The 10858-nt window shown below is 42.6% G+C and overlaps 1 protein-coding gene across 1 annotated transcript; it reads left to right on the forward strand.

Annotated features, from left to right (window-relative positions):
* The first annotated feature begins 2987 nt into the window (after positions 1-2987).
* gadd45ga (growth arrest and DNA-damage-inducible, gamma a) lies at positions 2988-4604 on the forward strand. The gene is made up of 4 exons (XM_085294781.1): positions 2988-3119; positions 3239-3340; positions 3464-3674; positions 3810-4604. The coding sequence occupies exons 1-4, from the start codon at positions 3067-3069 to the stop codon at positions 3921-3923; spliced, it is 480 nt and encodes a 159-aa protein (XP_085150907.1). The 5' UTR covers positions 2988-3066; the 3' UTR covers positions 3924-4604.
* Positions 4605-10858: the final 6254 nt, after the last annotated feature.

Consider the following 10858-nt stretch of genomic DNA (forward strand, 5'->3'; position numbering starts at 1 on the left):
ACCTTTAAGTCACTGAGTTGGCCGTGAACTCTTTTGTATACTGAAGTACTCTAGAGACAAATCTGAGGCCACCTGACTGACAGCTATAGCTTGGATGAAACTGGGTCATGCAAAGGAATAATGGTCCCAAGCACAACAGCAAATCTACAAAAGAATGGCTGAAAAAGAAAAAAGGATAAAGGTGTTGCAGTCCAGATCCAACTACAATGACGTGGTGGGAACCTAAAGCGCAAAAAATGCCTGCAAATCTCAACAAACTGAAGCAATGTTTGTGAAGAAGATTGGGCTTAAATTCGACCACATTGATGTCAGAGGCTGATACAGAAAACAGTTATGTAAAGTCATTGCAACTAAAAATACTGAATCATACGGTGTATGTAGATTTTGGACACACACACACACACACACACACACACACACACACACACACACACACACACACACACACACACACACAGTTAAACAGCGTAATAAGACGTGTTGTTCGTCTGAGGAAGGATTTAAATATTTTTAGAAACTGGTAAGCACCAGACTATTTTTTTAACGTCCTGATAGTAAGACTAAGACGTAAACAAGGGTTGTGAAAAAAAGCCTGCTACCAATTCTAGTCAACCCACTTACAGGAGATGGATTTATTTAATATTCTCCACTCACTCTATCCAACTTTTCTGCAGGTGTGCTGTGCAATTTTGCAGCCACATTGGCAGAGAAATGAGGACTTACAATCTCACAGTTATAAACTCTCACTGGAATTGTTTGCCACACCTTGTAACATAGTCAGGTGTTTTCCTCGAGATCACATGAGAGATATTTCTAATGTATTCTCCAGTGGGGTTTTCACAGGCACTCTGGAATTCCCCCTATTGTATAACCTTATCCAAATCGTCTGACCTGTTTATTGTTTGTCTTAACAGACCACTTTATTGATTTATATGTGAGTAAAATGTGAATTTATGCATGGGTAATCCTGTTCTAACTTTATATTATGTAAATGTACCTTTTATTATTTCTTTCTTTTTTTTTCCACTTGCAAATCTCTTGTTTTTGTATCCCCTTGCTATTCCTGCTCCATGACTGGAAAACAGTATTTGTCTGACCTCAGCTGTGTGGAGGGTAACAGCACAGAGACTGGTTGGTGACTCACCATTGTAAGGCTGGAATCATGAGTCATGTGGCTTATTCAACATGTTGAGACAAGTTGTTTAAAGGACACGCCAGCAGGTGGAGGTGTAAATCCAGATTTGTGACACAAAGCCCTCTGTTTGCTGCGGGCCAAGTTTGTTTTCATCAGTTGACTGTGTAGGCTAGATTAGGTTAAAGGTCATTCCGTTATCATGTAGGCATTTTTTTGCGTCCAAACAAATGTCAGCTTGGCTTATTATTTGACTCACCATTTAACATGAAACAGATCATGAAAACAACCTTTAACAGAGCGCGTTATTCCTGTAATTAGGCCCATTTGTGGGCACGTCTCACTTGTTAAGAAGATATTAGACCTCATAGATAGATAGGAGAAGTTGTGAAGTTGTGAGGTTTTTGGTAATTCATTCACATTCAGTGCTCATTAACTGCTCACACGTGGACAAGTTCAGACAACAACCCAGTTACATGCACGGCCTCGCTGTGGTCGCAACATCTGTCGGAAAAAAGGGACTGATGATGAATGTAAACACGTGCTTATCCCACCGATAAGATAAACTGACCAGAAAAGGCGCGGCTGCGACGCGTGGCGCTTTTTTTGGGAAGGGCCCGTGCGCATCTGTCGGGCATCTGGCGCAGGGCACTGAATAGATCTGGGTAATAAAACACGCAGGACGCACACACATACTGATCCACATCCCCCAGCGCCATGGAAAGTCCGGAGACAGGTGGAGGGATGTAGTGATGTTGTGTGGCGGAGCTGCACTTTACCTCTGTGCAGAAATGCCACGCGCCCCAGACAAACTGTTTAAGCCTTTGCTTTTTCAATAGGCGAACAAAAACTGGCGTGTGGCCATAAGCTGGTTGGTCAGTCCCACAAAACACATCGCCACCAAGAATTCTAGTCCTATTCGGGTCAGGACAGGCTTGCAGATTTTCCTTCCGGGGACATTTCGGTAACTGCTGGGCAGACTGTAAACACATGAGCACGTTGAGTAACAGGTTAGTAGGGTATGACGCGCCAAGCAGGTGCACCAGGAACCGGCTGTTTATTAAGAGCAATGGAAAGCTGCACAAGGAAAGTTCGGATAGATGATATATATAAATATTTCCCCAGTGACTCTCCAGACTGGGGAAATCCGCTACTCCGATAAAGGATTGTTCCAGAGTTTATCACACATCAAATTAATCGTCGCTACAGTTTTAATGCGGCTCACCCACAGAAAAAAGATCTGCCAATTTTCCCTCGGCTAATCCGCACACTCAGTTCTGTTGTCACCTGTAGGATAGTCTGAATTCTTCTATGCCCACTGTGGAAAAACACGAGGCGTAATAGTTACATAATTCCAAAAACCGGGGATGTTGCTACGAAATGGTAAATAACGCCTCTGCAAACTATGATAATAATAATAAATAAAAGAGAATCTCTTAGAATGTCTGACTGTGTATGTGTGACTTATATGTTTTCTAAACATCATAAACATGTCATCGTGTCCAGGGGCAAACTGAAGCCACAGTGGTTCAAAACAAAACAATGTTGTTTGCAATGACTGTGAAAGTTCATCGTAAACATCACTTGTAGTTTTTGCCCTTAGTGGTGATGCTGGATGTTGACAAGAAAAGGAGAAATCGGGAGTGGGTGGGGGGGATTTCTTGAAAGGTTGTAATCTTGCCCCACGTGGGGTTGTCAACAAGCTCAGTTCGACTGCTCGGGGACTTTTTTTTTGCTTTCCTCACCAAAGCTTCTCTGAGCCAATGGTAGGAGACAGGATCGGAAAGACCGCCCCTTGCCGAGAAACGACGCCAAGTGCGGTATAAAGCCACCCACAGACTGTTCCGAGCTCAGAATAACGCAAGAGACTACACAGACAACTACACAGCCTTTTCTTAACACTGCAACATCCCGATCGCGCTTGGATTATAACTATGACTCTGGAAGAGATTCACGGACAAGAGAACACAATGGAAAACGCTGATAGGTGAATATTTTACTCATCGATACAACGCTATTTAAGCTCCTGGATTAAAGCGTTGTAGCTGTTATTTTTGGGGAGGGTAATGTGATCAGTGTGCTGATGATGTATTTTTCTTTGTTAAGGGTGCAAAGTGCAGGCGCAGCCCTGGAGGAGCTGCTGATCGCTGCTAAGAAGCAGGACTACCTGACAGTTGGAGTTTACGAATCTGCCAAAGTCATGAATGTGTAAGTATTGCATTTCGTGCCACTTTCAGTTACATTTGCCCTTTAAAAAACAGAAAAGAAAAAAAAAGTCGAGCACACGCACAGCAGGATATGCGCTAATCACCTTTCTTGTCTTTCCTACAGTGACCCAGACAGCGTGGCGTTCTGCATTCTCGCCACCGATGAGGAATACGAGTGTGACATTGCTCTTCAGATCCACTTCACTCTCATCCAGGCTTTCTGCTTTGACAACGACATCAACGTGGTGCGTGTCAATGATATCGACCGCCTGGCCGACCTCGTGGGTGCCGATGAAACCGGCGAGCCCAAAGACGCACACTGCATTCTTGTCACGGTACGTTCCCACTCAGTTAGGAGCTGGTAGCCAGTGAATCATACATGCATCACTACCGTGTCTGACTTTCTTTGCATGTCTTGTAGGTGTTGCCACTTTTGTGACTCTAAATATCTCCCTCTTTTACAATTACAGAGCCCTAGTGCAAACCCATGGAAAGACCCTGCTCTGGACAAGCTGAGTGTATTCTGTGAGGAAAGGCGCAGTGTGTATGACTGGGTGCCCACTATCACACTCCCAGAGCGCTGAAGTGACACCCCCCTGAAGTTGCTTCACATGATTATGATGATGATGAAAAGAAAGTCAAGGAGCTGAGCTTCAGCTGGGGGCCTCATGCCTTTCTGCCTCACATGTCTGGATTAAGAGGCTGTGGCTGTAACTCCCCCCTTCTGCAAGAGCACACTCTTCCAGTGCATCCTGGGTGAGCCCGTTGGTTCTGGATTACCCTGTGCAAGGGTTCAGACCTCATGTGTGAACTTGTTCAGGTGTATGTGGAGTGGACAGAACGCCTGATGGACACTGAGAATGGAGCTGGACTGTACTGCATAGTACCTTAAAGATGGCAAATGGTAACCCAGTGACTGCCCTTTAACAGACTGGCGGGACTAAGCAGAGAAGGTCACAGAGAGCGATACTGTGCAAGAGATGGACTTAAGAAAGTGGACTGGACTCGTCAGAGGGGAACAAGTCAGGTGCAGATTCAGAAGAAGGTGTCTGAAAGTGTCTAAACAAAGGACTTTTCTTTATGAGTGCAGCTGTCAGGAAGTTCTTGGAATAAGCAGAAACTGCTTGCAAATCCTGATGTAAAGCTGACACTTTTTTAATGGACTATTCAGTTTTCTTTCACATATGCAGACAGAGCAATGCAGTATTGATTTGTGTTGTACTGACTTGAAATGCTTTGTGAATAAACATTTGGAATCAAACTCATCTTCTCAGAAATCTCATTTTCTCCTTTACATTTAGCTACACAGACATTAACTAACACCTAGGGTGCCACATAATGTGGGGCGTCATGGCAGACTGCAGTGATGCAGAGGTATCAGGAAAGTGTGGTGCTACTGGTTACAACTCTGCTTCACAAGAAGCTAATCGCACAATGTGGGTGGAAGGAAAGTAAAGATCAAATGATTAGGTGGCTGAGAGGGAGAGAGTAAATGAAGAAAAGGGAAGCTAAAAGTTATAATGTAATGATGATTGAGATGTGGGTTTTTTGCAGGCACTGACCTTTTACTGCTGATAGACTAGCTGCCTTATAGCACAGTGCACAATTACTTAGGCTGGAACTGAAGCCTGTGTGTGCATGTGTGGCTAACTAATAGGTCAGTAGACAGTGGAGTTAGTTGTAGTTTTGTACATTCAAACAAATTTGTTACAAATTAATTTAACATCACTCTTCTCATGCTTGATTTTGATTTTAAAAAAGTCAATTTTCAACAACGTAGAACTTATGCATAATACACGGTAACAAATCTAGGGAAGGTCTTCCTATTCCTGCAGCCACGTGCACACACAGCCACGTGCACATTGAAAATTATACCGAGATGAGAGCTGCAGCTGAATGAGGGTCAGCAGATCAGCAACGGCAGGTATGGGGAAGTGTGTGAGTGCTGCGGTCAGCTCAGAGCTCAAGCTGACAGTAAAAGGTAGCCCACATCAAAGAGAAACCAGACTTCAGAGGAACTCATTTCGATTTTCTTGGCAGCAACTCAGTCGCCAGCCAACCGCTGGTCATTCTCTGCATGTGTACTCGCATGAGCACACAGGTGCACACAAAGCATGAAGCAAAACAGGCTACTGCATGTGCACAATCTTGCACAAAGTTGTGCTCAAGATCATGCATAGCACACATGCACACACAACCAAAGGATGCTGTGTTAGACAGATGTCAGGTGATTGCTCAGTGTTCTCAGAACAGAAGAAGGTTCACTCAGTCAGAATTAAAGAAGAAAAAAGAATGCAGGCTTGTATCTGGGGGACTTTCCATGGGCTTTAATATCTGCACTAGTAGGCATATGGGAGAAATTACCATAAATGCTAAATGATAAAAACTAGTCATTTTATTGCATGTGCTGTCAAAACTGTAGATTGGGACTTAACAGGCTTGTGGGACAACAATATGAAGACTAATGTGGTTGGTGATCACTTGTTGTCTGTGGTTGGTGTGCATTGGATTCTGTGATTAAACATGAAACCTAATCATATCTGAGTGAGAAATGATTGTCCCTACCTATAAAAGTCCCAGCCAAGTCACAGGTCAGACGAGGAAACATGTAAAACATTTAGAAAATAATGACAGAGCCCTGAAAAAATAATTCAATTTTTTTCTTTATTTTGCACACCTTTCCAAAAGCCTCCAAAAGATTTGAGGCTTTTTGTCCAAACAGGTCAGTGTTCTTTGTGGAGCCCTCTTTGTTTTCTGCAATGAAAAAAAAAAAAAAGCCGTAGCAACAGCAGACACAGTTGTGTCTAATCTTGACCTGTTTTTGCAAAAAGCAATATTTAATGCCCCAGATAAGACCTATTTTATCAAGAATATAAATGTTGGCCTGAGTAAACAAAGTGTTGTGTTCGTATAGCAGTCACAATTAAGCACTTGGAGCATTGTTGACTAAATCCTTGACCTAGTTTAGATAGAAGTTGGTATAGATCTGATTTTTCTTTGTGCTCTCTAAAACATGCAAGTATGCCTATCTCAGGCCTATATACAGCAATAAACATGCCTATATTATGCATAATATAGGCCTAATTCCTTCAACTCATACAAGCACTATGCAAGACTAGAAAACAGCGACATGCTTGTATTTATTCTGCATTCCTTTTGGGTACAGGTATAATATGTGCTACAAGAGAACAAAAAAACTAGCTGCTGGAAAGGACTTCTTGTCTCTCCTGCTGCTATTTGCACGATAGTAACAAACATCTTCTCCCTGTGTTGGCTGGGGTGCCAAAAGCCTGGAGCAACAGTCCAGACTGCTCAGGCAGCCGACTGTCTGCACAGAGTCTGAGCCAGAGATCTAGAGCCACGATAGACTGAAAGTGAGGCAATGAGACCAGACAGATGTAGTCTAACTCGGGAATATTAGTGTTTTCAGCTGTGACACAGAAAATGGTAAACAGAGTAGTTTGAGTAGTAGTTTGCTTTTTAAATTATTTTAATTCCAGTAAGACTATTCACTGGACTTATTCTACACGAGGGCACAACACTTAGCCAGGAAAGACATTTTCTCTACCTGAAACTTTTAATGCTTTTTCCAAATGTTACAAATTCCACCTTGCACTGTAAGTAGAATAAAAATGTCACATGTGTGTTTAATCTGTCCAAAAAGCTATGCACAGGACTTTTTCTGGGTCATTCCCCACAATGGCAAAACTCTAGATGCATTTTATGAAGCATAAAGCTTCAGATTGAATTGAGGTATAAAACAGTTCTATGATTTTATAACCAGCTCTCAGCAAAACAGTGCACTAGCTAAAATGGAAAGCTACTGTTTTTGAATGTGAGCTGTATTTGAAAGCAGAATTATTTCGAGATAATCTTTCCAATTTAGAAACAATTCCTAAACTGATGAACAGAGATGGGCAGTAACGCGTTACTTGTAACACGTTACTGTAATCCGATTACTTTTTTCAAGTAACGAGTAAAGTAAGGGATTACTATTGCAAAAACGGTAATTAGACTACCGTTACTTTCCCGTAGGAACGCCGCGTTACTGCGTTACTAAAGCCGTGATTTTTTTTGCGAGAATGTCTCATGACAGTGACGTAAGCAAGTGCGACGTTTGTGAAAACAGCTGTGTGCAGATCAACAATGGATAATATATCGAGTGCGGGAGAGAGTATGAGCGTGCAGCGTTTATTAAAGCGTGGAAGTACTGACCTTACTTTGAGTTTGATTCCGTAAAAAGTGACAAAAACATTAGTGTCCGTTGTGCGTGGGAAGAAAACTTATTTTTACAGTGAAAAAAAACCCTAAACTTCCGAGCAAGCACCGAGTGCACTATGACATAATGGGAAATTCACAGAGAAACTCGCGGATTCTTCCACTGACCGCTGCGGCACACCTGCACCAGGGTAAACCTCCGCCTACCCTACTCCTGCTTTACAGGTGAAAAGAGAGCAAAAGGACCGCTGAGTCTTTGACTTTATTTATTTTCTGCTGTGTTTTACTTGCATCTATTTGAAAAAGTGAGTGTAAACACACACAAAAAAAATTTTATGTGCTGGAATGTGCAGAAAATAGCTTTAAATATTAAACAAATTTCTTCCAATCAGAGAATGTTGCATATAATTAAATTTTTGCTTGATGCATAACGTTAAAAGATTCAAACTAATAAAACAAGTTTTAAAAAGGGACTTTTCCATTTGATTACATTTTGTATGATGGATTATACAGAAAAAGTAGAATTGGGCTGAAAGATCTATCACTTTATCACCTATTCAGGTTGTAAATCGTGTTTTTAAAAAGTAACTAAGTAACTAAGTAATTAATTACTTTTGAAAATAAGTAATCAGTAAAGTAATGGGATTACTTTTTGGGGGAAGTAATCCCGTTACTTTACTGATTACTTATTTTCAAGTAACTTGACCAACACTGCTGATGAATCTCCTTTATTTGACACTGACCCACTTGAACAAGACTGGCAGTTGGTAACGTGATAACCTTTTGTTCATCCATCCATTTTCTTCTGCTTATCCAATTCAGGGTCACAGTGGGGCTGGAGCCTATCCCAGCTGCCACGGGGCCAGAGGCTGGGTACATCCTGGTCAGGTCACCAATCTATCACACATAGAGACAAAATACCATTCACACTCCAGAGCGTTCTCACTCCCGAGGCGTAACATGTCGACGTTTTGTCACGTCCCGCGGCGTTCCTGAGGAACGCGAAAGGAGACCTTCGGCGTTCTTATGGTACGCGGCGGGTTATGGCTGGAATCCAGTGCAATGACGCTCCCACGGGAGTAGACGTTCCAGCCCTGTATTCCAGCCCTAAACCTAACCTTATCCCTAGCCCTGACCATAACCTTATTCCTGACCTTAACCAGGACTTTAATGATGTTAAATAGCGTGTTTCTAAGCGATTTGAAGAATAAGAGCGAACATGTGTAGGTTCAGTCCAGACGGTTCTCATATTTCCTCTTTTTCCGAGGTCGTCATTTAGGAACGTGGTGGGTAGCCGAAAACGTAATATGGTGACGATTTGTCACCTAGCGTAAAATGTTACGCTTTGGGAGTGAGAACGGGTTGCACACTCACAACTGAGGCTAATTCAGAATCAACAGTTAATTTAATGTGCAAGTTTTTTGGTTGGGGGAGGTTGAATTACCCAGAAAGTAACTCCACACGGAAAGGCCCCAAGCTGGCTGGTGGATTTGACCCCAGAACCTTTTAGTTTTAAAGCAACAGTTATAACCACTGCATGACTGTTCAGCTGAAAATGTGAAAATGTGATGATGCTAACAGGGCCTTGCTTTCACCTGGCTAAAAGAAGAACAGTGTGTTGTGCTGTGATGTCAAAATATCTAAATGCTGCTTTTTTGCCTGGGGAAATGTTTTGCCATCCTGGGATACCCCAAACATTTGCAGGCTTATGGTTCAACTGTAAATATTCTGCCCTTCTCAGAGTCATTACTTTAACGGCTAACTCTCATATTCCTGCTTCAGTCCACTTACAGTAACCGCAGCAAGATGAGATTACGCAGCGAGCCGGCAGGCAGCATCCCCTCTCACCCCACCCTACCCATCTCCAGCTCTCTTGCTCGCGCTTGGCCAGATATGGTACCATGAGATCACGGCCCAGCTGGCCCTGGCAGGCTGCGGAGAGAGATAGCTAGGCTGACTGCTGGTGTTGGGTGTCTCTAATCTAAGTACGGGGTGTGTGTGCCACTCACTGGAGAGATGAGCTGCACCCTATCTACTTCTGCAGTTCACTGTTTCTCACCATGAGCTCATTCCACAGAAGTTATGTGATGAACCGGCACAACATGCAACTTTCAGAAGGCCTTAGATTGACAGCGCAGGGAATTTCACATTGCTGTGGTGGCCAAGGTGATTCCATAACAACAATATGTAAACACACTTTGGCTCCTGTTTGTGAAGAGTCACTATCAGTCTGTTAGTATGATATCACTCTGGTGGTTTTGAGGTTTCAGTCAGGCTGGGGTAGCTGTAAATGTCGAAGCGCTCACATGCTCACACCTGAGCCGGTGGGATGACCGCACCACAGCGACAGGGATGAGATCACATGACATAAACCTCTCAGTTGAGCGGTAATGATCGCACTTATCTTTCAGCAGAGCCTATAATCACACTGGGCAAAACAGCTGTGTGTAAGCAAAGGGGAGGGTGACCAGGTTAGAAGCACACCCACACAAACACACACCTGCCCTACACTTTAAAGATCCACTGTGTCCCTTTGGGGGGTAGAGTGACACACACACACATACAGCAGGTCATTGCAGATGAGCTCATGATACGAACTTAACTACTGTTAATATCAAATACCACACTTAAGTCTCTGGTGAAAGCCAAGGAGACCTTTCTCTCTCTTTTTTAATATATCAGCTGAGCAGAGATAATTATTTTTTTAATTTAGAAGTGAATCCATCCACTACCCACCATTTGCACAGGATGCAGTCGTTTGGATGTTTGTTTTCAAATTGGTATGTCTGCAATTGCCTTGGGATTGCATCAGGGTGTTTGTTCAGTAGCAACTGAATGGATTGACTGGATGAAATCTGTAACTTCTGAGTGAAATATCTATAACATTAGCTCTCATTGCTTGTTTTGCTGTTTTCCCAGGGTTCCTAAAAAATATATTATATAACTCATGACACCAGTGACCTCATGCAGTTAAATTTAGATCACATGATCCAAGTGCCAAATTTCTAATGTGATCGTGCCTGAAGTGATTTTTTTTTCCACAACTAATATTTGACATTTGTGAAAATACTTTAAGGTGAGTGTATGTAAGCTCCAAATACACAAATACAGGAGATCCAAACATACAACAAGCGTTATGATGCCAAATCCATTGATCAGATGAGACTGCGGGTTTTGGCTTGCCTCTTTATATAAACTACAATAAGTACAAGTGACAAAGGCAATCTCAGGACAACTGAAACAGCTTACGGTCTTATAGTCTCATCTGGTTTCATCAGACAAAGCAGGGGACATAAGAGGA

The sequence above is a fragment of the Mchenga conophoros genome, linkage group LG12, assembly GCF_057382185.1.
Source record: "Mchenga conophoros isolate Kocher_MC1m ecotype Shallow Benthic linkage group LG12, M_conophoros_male_GT1.1, whole genome shotgun sequence".
NCBI lineage: Eukaryota > Metazoa > Chordata > Actinopteri > Cichliformes > Cichlidae > Mchenga > Mchenga conophoros.

What these genes read in the sequence shown, in the direction of transcription:
- gadd45ga (XM_085294781.1), top strand. Translation starts at nt 3,067, where the DNA reads ATGACTCTGGAAGAGATTCACGGACAAGAGAACACAATGGAAAACGCT. An exon ending in ACAATGGAAAACGCTGATAG is followed by an intron (nt 3,120 to 3,238) that starts GTGAATATTTTA and finishes TTCTTTGTTAAG; the next exon opens with GGTGCAAAGTGCAGGCGCAG. An exon ending in CACACTGCATTCTTGTCACG is followed by an intron (nt 3,675 to 3,809) that starts GTACGTTCCCAC and finishes TTACAATTACAG; the next exon opens with AGCCCTAGTGCAAACCCATG.